The 22,082-nt window shown below is 41.3% G+C and overlaps 1 protein-coding gene, 1 non-coding gene and 1 pseudogene across 5 annotated transcripts in view; 1 reads left to right on the top strand and 2 right to left on the bottom strand.

The window, feature by feature from the left end:
• The first annotated feature begins 8,740 nt into the window (after positions 1 to 8,740).
• Positions 8,741 to 22,082, top strand: part of EPSTI1 (epithelial stromal interaction 1) — a 171,473-nt gene continuing 158,131 nt past the window's right edge. For 2 of the 4 annotated variants that reach the window (XM_060194771.1, XM_016194658.2), the window contains exon 1: positions 8,742 to 9,044. In XM_060194771.1, the coding sequence (XP_060050754.1) occupies positions 8,884 to 9,044 (161 nt within the window). In that variant the 5' untranslated portion in view covers positions 8,742 to 8,883. Of the gene's footprint in view, positions 9,045 to 22,082 lie in introns of all 4 variants that reach the window. The other 2 variants (XM_060194769.1, XM_060194770.1) reach the window with 2 other exon arrangements.
• On the bottom strand, positions 10,224 to 10,558 carry LOC103126917 (large ribosomal subunit protein eL33-like; annotated as a pseudogene).
• LOC132539622 (U6 spliceosomal RNA) lies at positions 11,125 to 11,228 on the bottom strand. The gene has a single exon (XR_009550960.1). It is a non-coding gene; the product is annotated as a U6 spliceosomal RNA (small nuclear RNA).

Below are 22,082 nucleotides of genomic sequence, written 5' to 3'. Positions count from 1 at the left end.
CCAGAAGTCTCCTTATACTTTGCCTATTTTTGACCCCTCTAGGCCAACTTCTGTTTAATATCTTTCTTGACAAAAAGCAAATAGAAGCTGCTCCTTAAGGCACATTAATAATTAATGTTAATGTTCTGTTAAGTGTATAGATTTTTCAAATAATTATAATTTTTAAAACTATGTATTTATTGCAGTCTGGGAGGTGGCAAAGTGGCTCATGATAAGCATGAGGTCCAAGTTCTATTCCTGGCACCCTATGTGCTAGAGCAATGCTCTGCTTCTCTTTCTCTCTGTCTCTCATAAATCTTTTTGTTGTTGTTGTTGAAGATTTTATTTACTTACGAGAAAGATAGAAGGAGAGAGAAATAACCAGACATCACTCTGGCGCATGTGCTGCCAGGGATCAAACTTGGGACCTCATGCTTGAGAGTCCAAAGCTTTACCACTGCATCATCTCCCGGACCACTTTCTCATAAATCTTTATAGAAATTTAAAAATGATTAATTTAGGGGACAGGTGGTAGTGCACTGGGTTAAGTGGACATAATACAAAGTGCAAAGACCTGCAAGGATTCCAGTTTGAGCCCCTGGCTCCCCACTTGCAGGTGGTCTCTTCAAAAGTGGTGAAGCAAGTCTCCAGGTGTCTATCTTTCTCCCCCTCTCTATCTCCACCTCCCCTCTCAATTTCTCTCTCTCCTATCCAATAAAATAGAAAAAGATGGCCTCCAGGAGCAGTGGATTGGTAATGCCTGCACTGAGCCCCAGCAGTAACCCTGGAGCAAAAAAAAGGTTTACTAACATTGTTATGAGATTTGGGAAGTATAATTTCTCAGTGTGTGTGTGTGTGTGTCAACACTTACCACCAAAGTTTCAGTACCATTATGTTAAAATGACCCCTTTTGTGACTTTAATTTCCCTTTTACAGTTGAAGAAACCAAAGCCCCAAAATGGTTAGTAATTCAGCTCAAGCCTCTAAGCTGTAAGTAAGTGGTGGAGCCAAGATCTGAAAACAGGTCTGTCTGACAACCTAAGTTTGAAAGGCAAACCCTTTATAGGTAACATAGATCCTGGTCCCTTTTTTCAGACTGCATTCAATTATTTTCTTAAAATTTAATTATTTAGAATACAGAAGGAAACTGAGAGGAAAGGGAGTGACAGGGAGAGAGAGGGCAAAGGAGATAGCATAATGGTTATGCAAAGAGACTCCATGCCTGAGCTAAGCAGTAATCTGGTATGTGTGTGAGAGAGAGACTTCAACACTATTTCAATGCTTATGAAATGCCTCCCTGCAGATGGGGACTGGTGACTTGAACCTGGGTCCTTGTACACGATGATGAGTGCTCTACCGGGTGCGTCACCACCTAGCCCCCACTATGCCCTTATTTCAACCATTGCCAGGCACTGTCTTCAGCACTTTAAGGAGAGAAATCATAAACTTAGAGAGCTACTTGAACTCCAACTTGTGCCATGTGTTATATCCAACCCCACACCATACCCTGGGAGCAAAGACCATGGGAATTTCTATTTATTTATTTGTTTATATTTTATTATCTTTATTTATTTATTGGATAGAGACAGCCAGAAGTCAAGAGGAAGGGGGAGACAGAGAGGGAAAGAGACAGAGAGACACCTGCAGGCCTGCTGCCCCACTTGCAAAGCTTTCCCCCTGCAGGTGGGGACAGGAGCTCGAACCTGGGTCCATGTGCGCTCAACCAGGTGTGCCACCACCTGGCCCCCATGGAAATTTCTAATATGGCTCCTTCAAATCAAGCCAAATAGGAGAAACCTAAGCTTTTACCTTAAACATGGAACTCTGGTCATCTTCCAGAGAACATGGGTGGGGGGAGTGAAAACTGAGACTAGGAGGTGGTGTACCTGGTAGAGCATACATGTTACCTTGCATGAGGACTAGCAGTTCAAGCCCTTAGTCCCCACATGCTGGGGAGAAACTTCATGAATGGTGAAGTAATGTTGCAGGTGCCTCTCTTTCTTCTTCTCGTCCCTATTCTCTTTACTTCTCTCAGTCTCTATGAGGGGGGGAAGAGGGAGGAAGGGGGTAGAGAAAGGAAAAGAGAAAGAGAGAGAGGGAGAGAGAGGAGAGGGAAAGAGAGGAGGAAAGAGCAAATAGGAAAAGAGGGAGGGAAGGAATGGGAAAGAGAGAGTGAGACGGAGAGGGAGAGAGAGAGAGAGTAGAAAGATAGAAAGAAAATGGCCACTGGGAGTGCAAGTGTCAAGAAAGCATCCAGCCTTAGAGATAACCTTAATGGTATATAAAATAAAATAAGTGGGGGGGGGGTCAGGCGGTAGCGGTAGCACAGTGGGTTAAGCACACATGGTGCAAGGACCAGCCTAAGGATCCCAGTTTGAGCCCCCGGCTCCCCACCTGCAAGGGGTCACCTCACAAACAGTGAAGCAGGTCTGCAGGTGTCTGTCTTTCTCTCCCCCTCTCTGTCCTTGCCTCCTCTCTCCATTTCTCTCTATCCTATCCAACAACAACAACAACGATAACCACAATAAGGATAAAACAACAAGGGCAACAAAAGGGAAAAGAATAGCCTCCAGGAGCAGTGGATTCATGGTGCAGGCACTGAGCCCCAACAATAACCTTGGAGGCAAAAAAATAATGAAATAAGTGATGAAATAGTGTCCCAGAATGTCTGAGGAGTACTCCTTACCTCCAGTTATGTCATCAGAGCTCCAGCTTTACTAGGGGTGCACTTCGGAGTCATGCACTTGGGTAGGTAAGACTTTATGTACTGCTCTATTTCTGTTCTGAAAAACACTTCAAGATGAAACACCATCAGGGTAATTCTGTAATGTCTTAGTAACTGGGAGTCAAGAGTTGCTGGAACAGAAGCTGGGAATTCTTTGAGGACAAATTTAAGTATTATTAGAAAACATAAATACAACCCTTGCATTGACAGTTAAGGAAAAGAAAAAAAAAACCCTACCACTTACACTGTATCAAGGTACAATTTATGAGCTGCTTTCACATCTGCTATCTCATTTTGTTCTCAAAAACCCCTAAAGGTAGATTGGATAGGGGTGTTACTATGATTGGTATTTCTATCTCACTAATGAAGAAACTGAGCTCAGAGAGTTTCAGTGGGTGCCTGAGGTCACAAAAGTCTAAATGATTCTTCTAGGACTCAAGGGTTGGCCTTCTGCTTTTCCTTTTGCACCAGTGTCTTACCTAGGTGATTCTTGCTAAGTTATTTACCTTAAATAATATTTAATGTATTTTATTTTAGTGAGGAAGAGAAAGAGAGGCCAGAGCACTGCTCAGTTCTAGTTTATGATGGTGCTGGGGATTGAACTTGGGTACTCAGAGCTTCAGGCATGCAAGTCTTTTGCAGAACCATTATGGTGTCTCCCCAGCACCACTGCCCCTCTCCAACTTATGTTCATAATAGACAATAAATTCTTACACAAAATTGTTAAATTATTAAAGTATCTGAACAATTGGAAGTTCCCTAAAAGGTGGTATTTCTAGAAAAGCACAGTGATTGGGGAAGGAAAAAAAAAAAAAAGTGGGCAGCATTGTGGAGAGTTTCTGTTTGATTCATTTCTTGTGACTCAAAAAATTGTTCGGGGATCTCTCTCCTACAGCCTGACAGATCTTCAGCAGTTTACCTACATTGAGGGAAATTCCTTTTATCCATGCTTTTGGCAGAGGTCTTTGATAGCTGCTCCATAGAGACCAGAATTAGAAGTTATTATCTATTTCTAAAGTTTAAATTTGAAAAGAAATCCAGCCACTTGCCACTTGGTGACAACACATTTCTACATTTCTCATTAATATTTCCCTTCAATGACAGTAGACAGTGTCACCAGAAGGAGAAGAAATAGGGCAGGGGTAGATAGCATAATGGTTCTGCAAAGAGACTCTAAAGTCCCAGGTTCAGTCCCCTAAACCACCATAAACCAGAGCTGATCAGTCCTCTGGTTAAAAAAAAAGAAGAAGAAAGAAAAGAAAAGCTCTGAGCTCCCAAATTTAATCCCCAGCACCACTCTAAACTTGAGATGAGCAGATTCAGGTTAAAAAATTTAAGTAACAAGGAGTCAGGTGGTAGTGCAGTGGGTTAAGCGCACAAAGTGTGAAGCGCAAGGACCGGCTTAAGGATCCTGGTTCGAGCCCCCGGCTCCCTACCTGCAGGGGAGTTGTTTCACAAGCAGTGAAGCAGATTTGCAGGTATCTATCTTTCTCTCTCCCTCTGTCTTCCCCTCCTCTCTCCACTTCTTTCTGTCCAATCCAACAACAATGATATCAATAACAACAACAACAATAAATACAACAAGATTTCTGTTGGTCTCCACCATAGTTCTGGAGTCTGACAGGATGAGTGGCAGATGCTAATCATTCAATAAATATTTTTTGTTTGAATTAAAGATGACTTTTTTCAGGGCCGGGCGGTGGTGTACCTGGTTGAGTGCACATGTTGCAATGTGCAAGGACCCGGGTTGGAGCACCCGGTCCCCACCTGCATGGGGAAAGCTTTGCGAGTGGTGAAGCAGGGCTGCAGGTGTCTCTCTGTCTCTCCCTCTCTATCACCCCCTTCCCTCTCTATTTCTGGCTGTCTCTATCCAATAAATAAATAAAGATAAAAAAATAAAAATAAATAAAGATGACTTTTTTTTTGTTTCTCTCCTTCTCTTTTTTCCCCTTCTCTTTTTTCCCCTTCTCCTTCTCCTTCTCTTTTTTCTTTTCTCCTCCTCCTCTTTCTCTTTCCCTCCCTCCCTCCCTTCCTCCCTTCCTTCCTTCCTTCCTTCCTTCCTTCCTTCCTTCCTTCCTTCCTTCCTTCCCTTCTGTCTTTCTTTTACCAGAATGCCACTCAACTCTAACTCAGGGGACTGAACCTGAGACCTGATGTGGCAAACTAGACTAGAGACTGGAGAGCCATGCGGATTAGGAAAGAGGGGAAACTTTATTAATGCTAACTGGCCACAGAAAGAGCTTGTGCTTTTAAAGAATTCTGGGCTGAACAAAGGGAAGGTACAGCTTATATAGGGGGCTGCAAGCTGAGAGCAGAAAGCATCTCACAGAGGCAGAGTCTGCAAGGTTAACGAGGTGGGACTATACCTATTGCTCAGGGTCTGGTTTCCTTAGTTACTGGTATCTTTCCCTACATAGCTGTGGAAAAGGGGGAAGGTTAGTCTACAGGGTTTAGAAGTTTTATGACATGTCAGGATAAGATATACTTCTGGGAGGTAGAGAAAGTTTAGACCTTTTTCAGTTATCTGTGGCTGCTTTTCTCTCTACAATTTGGTTAGTTAGCATTTTCTTTGCCTTACATTCTCTTTTTCTTTTCTATTTCACATGCAAGTCTCCTACATAACACTACAATTTTTCCCAGCCCTTATGGGAAAAATTTTATTTTTTGTCTGTATAAAACATTTAAAAATTTTTAAATTTATTTTTACCACTCCCATCACCAAAGGTCTGTGTCCCCATCCCTACCCCCACCCGATAGATAAACCACTATAGTTTGCATTTCTTTTTATTATTATTGTTTATTTTTAATTTAATTTTTTATTTATAAAAAGGAAACATTGGGCAGGGGTAGATAGCGTAACAGTTATGCAAACAGACTGCCATGCCTGAAGCTTCGAAGTCCCAGGTTTCATCCCCTGCACCACTGTAAACCAGAGCTGGTCAGTGCTCTGGGTAAAAAAAAAAAAAGGAAAGGAAACATTGACTAAACCATAGGATAAGAGGGGTACAACTTCACACAATTCCCACCACCAGAACTCCGTATCCCATCCCCTCCCCTGATAGCTTTCCTATTCTTTAACCCTTTGAGACTGTGGACCCAGGGTCATTGTGGGGTGCAGAAGGTGGAAGGTCTGGCTTCTGTAATTGCTTCCCCACTGAACATGGGTGTTGATTGGTTGATCCATACTCCCAGCCTGTCTCTCTCTTTCCCTAGTGGGGCGGGGTTCTGGGGAATCAAAGATCCAGGACATACTGGTGGGGTTGTCTGTCCAGGGAAATCTGGTTGGCATCATGCTGGCACCTGGAGCCTGGTGGCTGAAAAGAGAGTTAACATACAAAACCAAACAAATTGTTGGACAATCATGGACCTAAAGGCTGAAATAGTGCAGATGAAGAATTGGGGGGGGGGGCTCCATTTTGCAGATTTAGTAGGCATATTTTAGTTCTATTCCAAAGGGCCTGTGGTTATACTAGGTTTCTTTTGTTGTTGTCATTGTTGTTGTTTTCCCTTGAGCCTGAAATCTGATATGCAGGTGGATCCAAGTTATTGTTTAGGAAGATGATGTCATAGCTGGAAAAGGAACAGAAAGCTGGATAGGGAAGAGAGTAGCTCCCTAATATGAGGAAGGGGTATAAATATTATTGACTGGAGATTTGATTTGGTCTGTGGCCCATATTCAGCTTAGGAGTCTGTGTGACCTCTGCATCCCTGTAGATCTGAGCTCACATTTCTGTGATCATGAGTAGGAACATTCCAAGCTGCTCCAATATTGGACCCATCTTCCTCAGGTGTACAGTTTTCATTGTAAAGGTCCTCTACCTCCTTTTTTTTTTTTTTTGGCAGGGTTTTTGGGGTCTTCTAGGTATAACAGAATATCATCTGCAAATAATGATAATCTAACTTCATCCTTCCTAATTTGGATTCCTTTAATATCTCTTTCTTGGCAAAGACTTCTAGGACTATGTTGAATAGGAGTGGTGAAAGTGAACATTCTTGCCTAGTTCCTGATTTTAGAGGGAAAGTTTTCAATTTTTCCTAATTGAGCACTATGTTAGCCATGGGTTTGTCATCTACAGCCTTTATTATGCTGAGAAATTTCCCTTCCACTCCCAATTTCTTGAGCTCCATCAATAAAATGAGAAGAGAAATGTTGGAAGAATATGGAGAAAGAGAAACTCCATTACACTGTTGGTAGAAATGCAAACTAGTGCTATTAGAAACTAGGCGAGGATGTCCACTTTTTTTTTTATTTGGTTTCTCCCTTATTCAAACTTTGAATTTAATTCAGTTACTAAATTGGTTGTTTTCTCCTTTGAAATCAGAATTCCAGAACAAATAAGAACAGAAGGGAAAACACAAAGCAGAACTTGGACTGGAGTTGGTGTATTGCACCAAAGTAGAAGACTCTGAGGTTGGGGGTGGTGGTGGTGGTGGAAAGCTTAGGTCCTGGAGCACAAATGGAGGTTGAACTGTTATATGGATAACTGAGAATTATTACACATGTACAAATGACTATTTTACTGTTGACTGTAAACCATTAATCCCCCAGTAAAGAAAAAAATATAAAATAATAATAAAAAAGAATAAACTAAGCCAAAAAGAAGAAAAGAAAAAAGAATTCCAGGGGCGGGGGGGGGGGGGTAGATAGCATAATGGTTATGTAAAAAGAGTCTCATGCCTTATACTCTAAATCCCCAGGTTTAAATACCCTGCACCACCATAAACCAGAGCTGATCAGTGCTCTGGCAAAAAAAAAAAAAAAAAAGTGATTTCCCAGTTGGGGAAGAAAAAAAAAAAGCCCCAGAAAAAGAAATAGATCCACATTTCTGAGTTCTAAACCAGATCCTGGAAGTTCCTAAATAAAATTCTTTCACTTCCAACCCAAACCTATCTCTCTTCTTGTTGAATGCTTCAGTCTTCTACTCATTCACAAAGCTAAACAACAACTATTACAATAACAATACTAATAACCACAACAATGATAAAACAACCAGGGCAACAAAAGGGGAAAAAAATAGCCTCCAGGAGGAGTGGATTCCTAGTGCAGGCTCTGAGCTCCAGCAATAACCCTGGAGGCAAAAAAAAAAAAAAAAAAAGTAGCAAGGGCAGAAAGGGTGTGGCATATTATACTAAAGTAAAGGATTGTGGGGGAAGGAGAGGGTTGGAGGGTTGGGATAGTGGGGTGCTAGGTTCTGAGTCATGATGAAAGAAAGAGATTTAGGTTGCTGGAGAGAATGTCTTGCAACCCTTATGGAGAGATGAGAGGTTGTACTTATGTGTCAACAACTGTACTGTAATTCATTAACCCCCAATTAAGTGGAAAAAGAGAGATACCAGGACTTGCTCCCAGAACTAAGATACAGAATCTTATAAATCTATATTTAAAAAAAAAAAAAAAAAACCAAAAAAAAGAGGGCCAGGATTAATATGCAAAAGATCCTCAAGCCTGAGGCTCAGAAGTCCCAGGTTCAGTCTCCCAAACTACTATAAACCAGAGTTGAGCAGTGCTCTGGTAAATATTAAATAAATTCTTTCTCTCGACAGGACAGAGTCTTGGCACAGAACAAGGATTTAATCAATATTTCTTGAAAGTCTGATCAATTGCTTAGCAGTGTTGAGGACTCAGCCCAGCATGCCTCTCAGCTTCCTTTTGTGTTTTGCTTTTGATTTCACTTTCCATATCCCTTAACTTGAAAGTATCCACACAGACACCACATACCAGCCATTACTGATCAAAGGCACTTTTTTTTTTGTTAAGTTGATTTTAATTATCGACCTGATCTTGGCGTCGGAGGATGAATACATTGTTTACAGTCTCCAATATATAGTAGTGGCCCCAATGTAAGAGTTATCCGTTTAACAATTCTAGTCTCCTTGATAATTCGCCAAATGCCAGGGGAGGCTGGTCACAACCCTCTGAGCTGTTTGGGAGCTCCTAAATTGACTCACCTAGAGCAGCTAAACCAACTTAATTCAAGATGCAGGCGTTGGGGGGTGGGTCAAAGGGCGGTTTGGTGACCCTGGGAACCGAGAAGCTCTGGGCGGGCTCAGTCCGCAGCTGGTAGCTAGGAATCGAAACTCAGCTGTTAAAACTGCTGCCCCTTCCCCCCTGGGAACTGCACTTCTAGACTCTGAGCTTGCCAGCCCTCACCTTGCCTTTGGATGTGCGTCTCTGAACCATGTCCACCCGCAGTAAGGTGGTGGGCTCGGGGCCCGGCTCCTCCTTCTTGGCCCAGAAACCCTCTATGCAGCCCCGGGACCCAGCTCAGCTGCAGGGTCCCAAGCAAGCTTTGGAGGACGTCCCGCAGGGTACTTCCCGGGGAAGCCAGGAGCAGAGGCTGTAAGTATCTCTACTTGCCCCACTGGGAGCCCCAGTTCTGAGTAGACTTAAGAGTCTGACACCATATGGACCCACTAGCAGGGGCTCTAAAAAAACGAAGACTCATTTAAAAATACTCCAACTCAAAGCCAGCCTGCAGCTCTTGGCTAAATGGCTGAGTGAGTTCATTTATTTAACCACAGCACTGCTCAGTGCTGGTTTATGGTGGTGCCTGGGATTGAACCTGGGATCTTGGAGCCTCAGACATGAAAATATTTTATTTTTATTTATTATTATTATTATTATTATTATTATTATTATTATTATTATTATACCAGAGCACGACTCAGCTCTGGTTTATGGTGGTGCTAGGGACTGAATCTGGGACTTTCAAGCCTCAGCATGAGTCTCTTTGCATAGCCATTATGCTATCTATCCACTGCCCTGCTTTGTGTTTAATTAATTAATTTTTTTTCTCTTTTATTTTTATTTATTTATTTTTTTAATTTTTTTATTTAAGAAAGGATTAATTAACAAAACCATAGGGTAGGAGGGGTACAACTCCACACAATTCCCACCGCCCAATCTCCATATCCCACCCCCTCCCCCCCTCCCCCGATAGCTTTCCCATTCTCTATCCCTCTGGGAGCATGGACCCAGGGTCATTGAGGGTTGCAGAAGGTAGAAGGTCTGGCTTCTGTAATTGCTTCCTCGCTGAACATGGGCGTTGACTGGTCGGTCCATACTCCCAGTCTGCCTCTCTCTTTCCCTAGTAGAATGGGTCTCTGGGGAAGCTGAGCTCCAGGACACTAATTAATTAATTTTTTATTAGTGACTTAATAGCACTTCTTTCTTTTAAGAACATGACTGAAGGCTGTTTGTAGAGTTAAAGAAATGGGTATGTAGGAACCACCTGGGCTTCTTATTAATTTTCTAAGTGCTTTCAGAGTCCTAATTTAGTTTGTCTGTCTGTTTGTATGCTTATTGGATAGAGATAGAGAAATCTGCTTACTCAGTTGTGAAGTTTCCCCCCTGCAGGTATGTGTGTGTGGGGGGCTAGGGCTTGAACCCCAGTCCTTGCACATTATAAACTATGCTCAACTGGGTGCTCACTGGCTGGCCCCCAGACCCTTAGTTTGTCTGAAAAAAAATTTTTTTCTTTCTTTCCAAATTTATGATTTCATTTATTTTTCAGTAAATCTAAATCCTTGATGGGTATAGCATGGCACGGAGTCTGTGTCCAGTGGCCTTAAGCAGGAAGGTTGCTGCAGAACTTGGCACAAACCATCCCACTGTTGGCATGAGCACCTGTCCCCTTTCCCCAGATTACTCAGGTTTTGTTAGGTTTGCCACCAGGAGTCACCGTGTTGTTCTTTGCTTTGTATGCATAAACCCATCTCTTGCTGAGGTAGTTTTCTAGTTCATCTCAAGCATAAACACCTTTGATTTTAAGAAGAGCTCTGTGGTTCCCCCTTGATATGGAGGCCCCGCTTATAGCCAGCAATGATGGCTTTGGACCACAGCCTCCTAGCCATAATTGTAGCTTTACATGTCCAGTAGACCTTTACATGTCCAGTAGCTTTACATGTCCAGTAGGGCCAGTGAAACGGCTTACTTAAATAATGGGCTGCTTTGTCATGTGACAGGTTTGAACCTTGTCCCCACCGCACAGGCCTCAAGATGGCAGAAGTGTGTTTCTTTTTCTCTTTCTCTTCCTGTCTTCCTTCCTTCCTTCCATCCTTCCTTCCTTCCTTCCTTCCTTCCTTTCTGTCTTTCTTCTTTCCTTCCTTCCTTCCTTCCTTCCTCTCTTTCTTTCTTTCTTTCTTTCCTTCCTTTCTTTTCTTTCTTCTTTCTTCCTCTCTTTCTTTCTGATTTAATAATGACAAGATTGTGGGATAAGGGGTACAATTCCATACAGTTCTCACCACCAGAGTACCACATCCCTTTCATTGGAAGCTTCCCTGTTCTTTAGCCCTCTGGGAGTATGGACCAAAGATCTTTATGGGGTGCAGAAGGTGGGATGTCTGATTTTGTAATTGCTTCTCCACTTGACATGGGTGAGCACAGATTGATCAATACCCTCAGCCGTTTTTTTTTTTTTTTTAATATGGAACAATTCACAAATTTGCATGTCATCCTTGCACAGGGGCCACGCTAATTTCTGTATCATTCCAATTTTAGTATATGTGCTTCTGAAGCTAGCACACCTCAGCCTGTTTCTATCTCTTCCTAGTGGGGTAGGGTTTTAGGGAGGTGGGGTTCCAGGACTCATTGGTGAGATTGTCTGCCCAGAGAAGTCAGGTTGGCATCATGGTAGCATCTGCAATTTGGTGGGGTTTGCTTTTCCTTTGTCCTTTTCAGCTCCTTTTTGCTGGTTTATAGATGAGTTATAATATTTTACCATGGTTCCTCTTTGTCTCCTCCTCCTCCTTTATCTCCTTCAGGTTTGGAAATCCTGCTCCCACTTGGAATCTCCAGCATTTGAATCAGATTTTTGGAGAACATGTCTGGTTGCTACCTTCAAGCCACCATCTTGACCCTCCCACCTATTTTTTAATTTTAAAAAATTGTGTGTGTGGGGAGCAGCAAAATATCACTTGGATAATGTGCTGCTTTGCAATGTGTGCAACATAGGTCTGAGCCTAACCTACATCATAGTGGAGGAAGCTTTGGTGCTGTGGTATCTTTCACCTTCTCCCTCTCTATCTCTGTGTAATTAGTAAATAATGAATTATTAAACTTTTTTTTTATTGCCACCACGGGCATTGTTGGGTCTCAGTGCCTGCATGATGAATACATTGTTGCTTCCTCTTTCTCTCTCTCTGGGAGGACAGACAGAATTTGAGTGTGGAGGGGGGATAGAGGAAAGAGACACATCTGCAGTATGGCTTCACCACTAGCGAAACATGGTGCTCTTAATGATATCCCTCTACATCAGTTGCCACGAATAAGGGGAAAGAGGGAATCTGCTGTGTGGAAGGAGGTCCAAATATTCTTCTTCTTCTTCTTTTTTTAATATTTATTTATTCCCTTTTGTTTCCCTTATTTTTTATTGTTGTAGCTGTTATTGCTGTTGTTACTGATGTCGTCGTTGCTAGATAGGACAGAGAGAAATGGGGAGAAGAGGGGAAGACAGAGAAGGGGAGAGAAAGACACCTGCAGAACTGCAGGTGGGGAGCTAGGGGCTTGAACCAAGATCCTTACACTGGTCCTGGTGCTCCCACCTGCGCTTAACCCGCTGCACTACAACCCGACTTCCCAAATATTCTTTTTATAAGCCTGCTTGCATCTCATGGAGCTTCTGGACCAAGGAGTCTCTGAAGACTTCGGGAGAGAGCCTGGGTGTGGCTGATTGATGGCAGTGTGTCTAGTCCCTGGCAAAGTGGCTGCTCCATAAAGGAGCAGGCAATGACAGTTATTCTTGGTTGGGTCTGCAGTGGGTGTCCTTGAAACAATTGTTACAGGAAGTGTCAGCAGCCCTTACTTTCCACTGCCTTATGGAATGAGCTGCTTCTTCTGCTTCTTCTCCTTCAAGGCTTTTATTTATTTATTAATGAGAAAGGTAAGAGGAGAGAGAGAGAATTACCCTTACATCACTCTAGCGCATGTGCTGCTGGGGATTGAGCTCAGTATCTCATGCTTGAAAGTCCAAATGTATTATCAGTGGTGCTACCTGGACCACTGGAATGAGTTTCTTTAGAGCAACAGTATAGTTTGTAAAGACATCTTTGCTTTTGAAGTGCTGCCTCTGTGAACTTAAGTTGTCAAAATGGTTTCATTTTCACTTCTCTTTCTCATCAACTTCTACCTACTTGAAAGACAAACTCTGGTTGCTAAGGAGCAATATGTATAACCTTGTGACCAAGGTTATATATAGACAAGAGGTTTTCTTTCATCCCTTTATTTTTTCAAGATCCCATAAATACCAAGCTTTGAATAATATTCAGCTTAGGGTTATTCTTGGGTCTGGTGGATGATCTTGGTGATTTGAGGTAGACACTGCAGCAGCAGTTTGTCTCCTTAGAACAACAGGTATTACACCACCACAGAAGCTCATTAACTTTTTTTTTGCTACCCAGGTTATTGCTGGAGCTCCCAGCGGACATTTTTCCTTTTTTTTTTTCTTTCTTTCAATTTTATTGGATAGGACAGAGAGAAATTGAGAAGGGAGGGAGGGATAGAGAGGGAGCGAAAGAGAGAAACACCTATAGACCTGTTTCACCTTTTGTGAAGCATCCCTCTGGCTGGTAGCAAGAGGGTGCTTGAATCCCTGCCCTTGTACATGGTTATATGTGCACTTGACTGGGTGTGCCACTGCCCAGCCCTCCTTTCTTTCTTTCTTTCTTTCTTTCTTTCTTTCTTTCTTTCTTTCTTTCCTTTTTCTTTCTTTCTTCCCTTTTTTCTTTCTTTCTTTCTTCCTTTCTTCCTTTCCTTCTTTCTTTCTTCCTTTCCTTCTTTCTTCCTTTCTGTCTTTCTTTCTTTCTTTCTTTCTTTCTTTCTTTCTTTCTTTCTTTCTTTCTTTCTTATTAGAAGTAGAGAGGCTGAAGGGAGAGTGAAAGAGATATGTGGTGAAGGCAAGGCTTTAACCTAGGTGGTGTACTACCCAAGGGAGCTATGTCTCAGTCTAGTTCATCAATTTCAAATAATCTACATTTCCATGTAGCATTTAATATAGCAGAGGCCATGGACATGCAGTCTCATGGTAACGATAAATAGATTTTTTTGGGGGGGGCATGGACCAAAGTACTGTTCAGCTCCAGTATATGGTGGTGCAAGGGATTGGACCTAGAACTTTGGAGCCATAGGCATGAGAGTCTCTTTGCATAACCATTATGCTATGTACCCCCACGCTAAATCTGTTTTCTTACCTAGTACTAAATCTTCCTAGAATCTGGCTTGGGCAGATTTCTCAGAAAGGTGCAGTTTTCTAGATAATTATCAAGGCACTGATAACTGGTGACTTCACAGCATACTATTTTTGTGATTTCTAAGAATTGCAAATAGACTGTTAGAGAATACATAGAGTTTGGCTATCTTTTACAAAACTCATCTATATATTTCTACTATTTACTTTTACTCTTTTTTTCAGAGAAGAGGGGAACCAAGGAAAATGGCTGGACAGCAAATAGCATCTCAATAAAATCAACAACAAAGATCCATTAAGATGTCTTGATTCATTTTGGAGAGGGAAATTAGAAGTGTTTTCTGATGAAAGATTAAGGATTAGGTTAAATGCTTAATAGTGCATTGTTATTTGTTCACTTTTAATATGCAATTTAAAAGGCACTTGTTTTTATTTAGTAAGGGAGAGGGGAAAGTAAGGAAGAAAGAATCAGAGCATTGCTCTAACATACTGTGATGCTGGGGGTCACACTGTACCGGACGCTAGAGAGTCTATCACTTTATCCACTGGGCAAAATCACATCCTAGGCATGTGACTTTATATGGTAAAGTGTTGACATTTAGCTTTGTTTGCGTTTCTTCACTTGCATAGGAGGCTAGGTCTTGCTGTCATGCAGACTTGGCTTTGATTCTGCCATTATTAGCTCATTCAACTTCAACAAGGTGTTTAGCTATTTTATGCCTCAGTTCCCTCATTACTTAAAAATAAAGGTCATGCCGACTTCTCATGGCTTCTTTTCCAATGAGTGAGTATGTGTATGTGTATACGTATGTGTATATGTGTATGAAACAGTGTCATGTGAATGCCGAGTGCTGATAACTATAAATTCATTTAATAAATACTTATAACAAATAACAAATACTTATTTAACAAGTACTGTGCTATCATCCTTAAGTGGAATGTTTGTACCTTATAAGAACACAATGATTTAAAACACCTACCTACATATAAATAATTTTTTCTTTTTTAAATTTTATTTTAATTTTTCTTAATTTTTTTTTTTTTGCTTCCAGGGTTATTTCTGGGACTCAGTGCTTGCACTATAAATCCACTGCTCCTGGAGGCCATTTTTCCCATTTTGTTGCCCTTGTTGTTGCGCTTGTTATTGTTGTCCTTGGATAGGACAGAGAGAAATCGAGAGAGGAGGGGAAGACAGAGAGGGGGAGAGAAAGATATACACCCGAACACCTGCTTCACCGCCTGTGAACTAACCACCCTGCACGTGGGGAGCTAGGGGCTCAAACCGTGATTTTTACACCAGCCCTTGTGCTTTGCGCCATGTGCGCTTAACCAGCTGCACTACCGCCCAGCTCCCTTAAAATTTATTAATTAAAAAATTTTTTTTCTTTTTTTTTATTGGAGAATTGATGTTTTACATTTAACAGTAAGTACATTGGTTTATACATGCATAACATTCCCCAGTTTCCCATATAACAATACAACCCCTTCCCTCTGAAGGATTCAAAATTTATTTTTTTTTTGCGTATCGCACCAAAGTAAAAGACTCTGGGGTGGATGGGTGGGGAGAATACAGGTCCAAGAAGGATTCAGAGGACCTAGTGGGGGTTGTATTGCTATATGGGAAACTGGGGAATGTTATGCATGTACAAACTATTGTACTTACTGTTGAATGTAAAACATTAATTCCCCAATAAAAAAATAAAAAATATTTTTTAAAAACTTTATTTATTTTATTTGATAAGACAGAGAAATGTAGAGGGAAGAGGGAGGTAGGGAGAGAGAGAGAATTGCAGATATGCTTCTTCTTTTTTAATTTTTAAATTATCTTTATTTATTGGATAGAGACAGTCAGAAATTGAGAGGGTAGAGGGAGATAGAGAGGGAGAAAGAAAGAGAGACACCTGCAGCCCTGTTTTACCACTTGCAAAGCTTCTCCCCTGCAGGTGGGGACCAGGGGCTGGAACCTGGGTCCTTGTACATTGTAACATGTGCGCTCAAGCCATGTGCCACCACCTGGCCCCAACAGGCTTCATTTCTTCTGAAGCTTTCTCCCTGCAAGTGGGGAACAAGTGCTTGAACCTAGGTCCTTGCACCTGGTAATGTGTGCGCTTATCCAGGTACACCACCACCAGGCCCCCCCTATAAATAGATTTTAAGGCACTTCAAGAAAGTGATTCCTGAGGATCTCTCATAGATTCTAAGGCAAGGCTAAATTTGTGACTGTATTTGAATTCAAAAAATTTAGTAGTTACTAACTCATATTTTCTTTCCCAGTCACTGTTAGTTGTTATTGTTTTGCCTTGTCCCTAATTATCCATATGCCAGTCACACAGTTAAAAAAAAAAAAAAGCCCTCAATTTCCTGTGTTTTTTCAGGGGTTGGGGGCTGAAATCACAAAGGATTCCTGTGGGGTTACAGTCATCTTTACTCCTTTTTTTAAAAAAAAATTATTTCTTTATTGGGAAATTAATGTTTTACATTCAACAGTAAATACAATAGTTTGTACATGCATAACATTCCCCAGTTTCCCATTTAACAATACAACCTCCACTATGTCATTTATCATCCTTCATGGACCTGTATTCTCCCCATCCACCCACCCCAGAGTCTTTTACTTGGTGCAATATGCCAATTCCATTTCAGGTTCTACTTATCTTTACTCCTGTGTATGATTTTTGGCTTTTTTCTGAGCAGGGGTCAATTACTTGCTAAATGTTCTGGGTTGTGCCTGAACTGACTATTTGACCAAGATCACTATTTGCAACCTGAAAAACTATCTTTGGGAATTGACTGTCCTATAACTGAAGTAACTGAGATGAGTTGAGTTTTAGTACTTTGTCACTGAGTGTGGGACTCAGGAAAAGATTTTCTTCCACTGAGAGATTTTTCTTTTTCATTTTTTTTTATTTGTTGTTGGATAGAGACAGAGAGAAATTGAGAGAGAAGGGGGAGATAGAGAGGAAGAGAGACAGAGAGATGCCTGCAGATCTGCTTCTCTGCCTGTGAAGTGACTCCCCTACAGGTAGGGAGCCTGGAGATCGAACTGGAATCCTAACTGTTCAGGTCCTTGCACTTTTGCACCACGTGCGCTTAACTTGCTGTGCTACCACCTGACCACTGAGAGATTTTTTCATTTAATTTTCAACTATAACACAGTGCACAGAATCACTGAGAGAATGCCCTTGGAGTTTTTTTTTTTTTCCTTCATGTAAAGCTATTCCATCTGTCACTTCTACTTACAATATCACATTTTTTATTTCATGAAATGCAAAATGGCTATGTTCTAGGTTATCCAGTGACAATCTTTTAAATTAAGATTAATTAAAAATTAATGAGTTCAGATAACCTAGTTGCTAAGGAGCTATAAAGCTCCTTAAATTTTCATTTTATAAACTAATAGCTGTAAATGTCTGAATTCTCCCACACTGCTTCTTTTAAAAAATATTTTATTTGATTTTCATGACAAAGAGACAGAGAAAGATACACACAGAGCAACCAGAGCACTGCTCAGCTCTGGCATATGGTGGTGTTGGGGATTGAACCTGGGACTTTGGAGCCTCAGTCTCATATGGAAGTCTTTTGCATAACCATTATGCTGTCTCCCCAGTCCCCCCCCCTACTGAGATGTCATACAATTTAGCATTGGGGACTTAGTGCCCAGTGATTCCTTTTGTTTGTTTGTTATTTTTTTTCCTCCAGGGTTATCCCTGGGACTTGGTGCTGGCACCAGGAATCCACAGCTCATGGTGACCATCTTTTTTCCATTGTTGTTGCTGTTATTGTTGCTGTTGTTACTTAGGACAGAGAGAAACTGAGAGAGTAAGGGAAGACAGATGGGGGAGAGAAAGACAGATACTTGCAGACTTGCTTCACCACTTGCAAAGCGACCTCTCTGCAGGTGGGGGCTTCCTATGTTTTTAAAATACTTCTTTTAAACTGAGTAGCAATGGAGACCTTGCATAATCTTTTTATGACAGGAGAATGTCTATATAAATTTTATATTTAGGGTAATTTTATAAATAAAACATGCTGTATCTTTGTAGCAAAAAAAAAAAAAAAAGAAGGAACTCATACAAACTTCTAATCTGAATGATCTTTCTCCTTTACCCCCCCTTCATTATTTTTATTGTTGTAAACATCTTATGTTTACTTAATGTATATCTAGGTAAATATAAGAGTAAGGTATACGCTTTTCTGGGAGAAATTCCTACCTGACTTTTCTCAGTTTTGGGCAGTGGGCTCTTGCTGATGATATTAGTACAAAGATCTCTCCTCCTCTCCTTCCCCCTCCCCTTTATATTTAATTAATTAATTAATTAATTAATTGAGGAATTAATGTTTTACATTCAACAGTAAATACAATAGGTTGCACATGCATAACATTCCCCAGTTTCCCATATAACAATACAACCCCCACTAGGTCCTCTATCATCCTTCATGGACCTGTATTCTCCCCACCCACCCACCCCAGAGTCTTTTACTTTGGTGCGGTATGTCAAATCCATTTCAGGTTCTACTTGTGTTTTCTTTTCTGATCTTGTTTTTCAACTTCTGCCTGAGAGTGAGATCATCCCATATTCATCCTTCTGTTATTTTCTTTATTTATTAGATAGAGACAGAAAGAAATTGAGAGGGAATGGGTAGGGAGGGAGGGAGAGGGAGATACACATGCAGCACTACTTCACCACTCATAAAGCTTTCCCCCTGCAGGTGGGAGCAGGGGGCTTGAACCTGGGTCTTTGAGCATTGTAACAAGTATGCTTTACCAGGTATGCCACCACTGAGCCCCTAGAGATCACTTCTTCCTAATATCTGTCTGTAGCCATATTTGGATGTGTTTTTTTAATTAAATTTTTTTTATTGTTGTAGTTATTATTGATGTCGTCGTTGTTGGATAGAACAGAGAGAAATTGAGAGAGGAGGGGAAGACAGAGAGAGGGGCAGAGAAAGACACCTACAGACCTGCTTCACTGCCTGTGAAGCGACTCCCCTGCAGGTGGGGAGCCGAGGCCTGAACCTGGATCCTTTCGCTGGTCCTTGGGCTTTGCCCCACGTGCGTTTAACCCGCTGCGCTACCGCCCGACTTCCTAAACGTTTTTTATATTTTATTTATTTTCCTTTTTGTTGCCCTTGTTTATTGTTGTAGCTATTGTTGTCATCGTTGTTGGATAAGACAGAAATGGAGAGAGGAGGGGAAGACAGAGGGGGAGAAAAAGACAGACACCTGCAGACCTGCTTCACAGCTTGTGAAGTGACTTCCCTGCAGGTGAGGAGTCTGGGCTGAACCGGAATCCTTAAGCCGGTCCTTGAGCTTTGCACTTAACCCGCTGTGCTATCACTGGGTCCCCCCACCCCAACCCCCCAGTTCTCTCTCTCTCTCTATATATATATATATTTTTTCTCTCTCTCTCTTTTTGTTGCCCTTGTTTTTTCACTGTTGTTGTAGTTATTATTGTTGTTGTTATTGATGCCATTGTTGTTAGGACACAGAGAAATGGAGAGAGGAGGGGAAGACAGAGAGGGGGAGAGAAAGACAGACACCTACTTCACCATTTGTGAAGTGACTTTTCTACAGGTGGGGAGCAGGGAGCTCCAACTGGGATCCTTACACTGGTCCTTGGGTTTCGAGCTGGATGTGATCTTTTAACTGGACATTATTTGAAAGGGAGAAAGAGGTAATATGAAAATGAACCCACAATGTGGAGTCTTATAATACAATTTGAAGATTTCTTCATTAATGAGCGAGAGAAAGAGAGAATAAAGCATCACTCTGGTATATGTAGCAGCAGAGATTTGAACTCAGGACATCATGCCCACAAGTCCTGTACTCTGTGACTAGGTCACATCTCAGGCTGCTGGGCAGGTTACTTTGGCATAATTTATATATGAGCTCAGTTTACCTCAACATGTTCATGGCTCATGGAGAAGTGTAGTGCAATTATAATAGAAATTACGATGCAATTATAATAGAAAACAGAGTGCCTAGTGTATAGAAGTGCATTACCAGGTGGGGGTAGATAGCATAATGGTTATGCAAAGAAACTCTCATGACTGAGGCTCCAAAGTCCCAGGTTTAATCCCCCACACCACCATAAGCCAGAGCTGAACAGTGCTCTGATAACAACAACAACAAAAAAATTAGAAGTACATTACTTTTACTATCTCCTTAAATCCACACAACTATGTAACAGTTTTAAATATTTAACTATAAAATTAACAGGGACAAATAACTACTGAATAGAAGCGCTTACAAGCTTATCGTCTAATTGATGGGGACAGTTACTAGCTAATTACTCAGTAACTCTTTGTATGAGCTTTAAGTGTACATAGGAAGGCCAGAGCCTGAACTAGTCTTTGGAGCAGAAAACACTTTCCCAAGAGGTGCCGTTTGAGCTGTAATTTATAGGGTAATTAGGAATTGTGTGGTTTTCTGACATCAAATACATCATTCCAGCAGCAGCTAACTGCAATTCAATTCTGACACTAACTACTCAGAGTTAGCACAGACCCCCACCAAGTGAAAAGTCTGTCTCACAAGACTGCTCCTGTTTCTGACCACAGCTACAAATAGGATCTTTATACTACCTGGACTTCTACTAGACTGACTACAAACTGGGGGGTTTCTATGTCTTTCCGCTTCCCCAGGGTCAACCATTTACTAGTGGGTTGTCAGAAAAGTCATGATACATTTTTGTTAGTCACAGACTATTCTTAAGATTAGTTTATTGTAAAGGACACAGCTCAAGAACAGCCAAGTAGAAGAAATATACCGTGTTAAATACTGGGGTTATAAGGTCAGGCAGTGTTTTGTTTTTTCTTTCTTTCTTTCTGTTTTTTCCTTTCTCTCTTCCTTCTTCCTTCTTTTCTTTCTTCCTTTCATTCTTTCTCTTTTTAATTTTTTTATTAGGACATTTACAGTCAACAGTAACGTACAATAGTCTGAATTTTTTAAAGATTTTATTTATTGGGTGGGGGTATAGCATAATGGTTATGTAAAGAGACATTCATGCCTGAGGCTCTCAAGTCCCAGGTTCAATCCCCCACACCGCCATAAGCCAGAGCTGAACAGTGCTCTGGTAAAAAGAAAAAAAACAAAAAACAAAAAGATTTTATTTATTTACTTATTAATGAGAAAGATAGGAGGAGAGAAAGAGCCAGACATCACTCCAGTACATGTGCTGCCATGAATTGAACTCAGGACTTCATGCTTTAGAGTCTAATGCTTTACCCATTGCTCCACCTCCTGGACCACTTTTTAAATTTTTTTATTAATGATTCAATATTTATTTATAAAACTACATGTCTATAGGGGTATAATTCCACACCACCCCTACACCAGAGTTCTGAATCCCAAGTCCCTCCATTGCAAGCTACCAAGGTTCTCCCAATGTTGCAGACTGGATTAACTGTCATCTCTACAACTATCTGTCTACAGTTGTACGTATTTTCCCCCTTTTTCTTCCAGGTCCAGTCCTCTCTTCCCCTCCAAGCCACACATAACCCTATTACTACATCCAAATATCTCTCTCCTTTCATCCTCTCTCTCAGTGACCTGATGGAACTGGAGTTCAGAGCCCTCTTGTCCTCTTCCTCCTATCACTTTTCCCTGACCGGGAGTATGGATCAAGTTGTCTTGGGGGTGCAAAAGGTGGGAGGTCTGGTTTCTGTAATTGCTTCTCCACTGGACTTGGGTGTTGGCAGGTCAATCCATAACTCCAGCCTGTTTCTATCTTTCCCTAGTGGGGTAGAGATCTAGAGAGGTGAGGTCAGGCAGCGTTTCCATCTCTAATCACACAGTTATATATATATATATTTAATTTAAATTAAACTTGTTTTAATTTATTTGTTAGATAGAGACAGAGAGAAATTGAGAGTGGAGGGGGAGATAGAGATGGAGAGAAAGACACTCACAGCCCTGCTTCACCACTCGTGAAGCTTTCCCCCTGCAGGTGGGGACCAGGGACTTGAACCTTGGTCCTTGCACATTGTAATGTGTGAGCTTAACCAGGTGTGCCACCGCCTGGCCCCCACCTGGTTGGTTTTTATGGCAAATTAGCTCTTATCCTGGAGACCCCCAACTATACAGAGATAATTGTACTGGCTCTTGATGGCACTCTTATCACTTGGAATTCTGTACTATGGACCAAACAAAATATTTATTTTATTATACCACAGAAGTTTAAGTGGGCTCTGTG

Source organism: Erinaceus europaeus, chromosome 7, assembly GCF_950295315.1.
Source record: "Erinaceus europaeus chromosome 7, mEriEur2.1, whole genome shotgun sequence".
Classification (NCBI taxonomy): domain Eukaryota; kingdom Metazoa; phylum Chordata; class Mammalia; order Eulipotyphla; family Erinaceidae; genus Erinaceus; species Erinaceus europaeus.
Note: the sequence above shows the minus strand (reverse complement) of the source record. Positions and strands in the feature narration are given on the sequence as shown.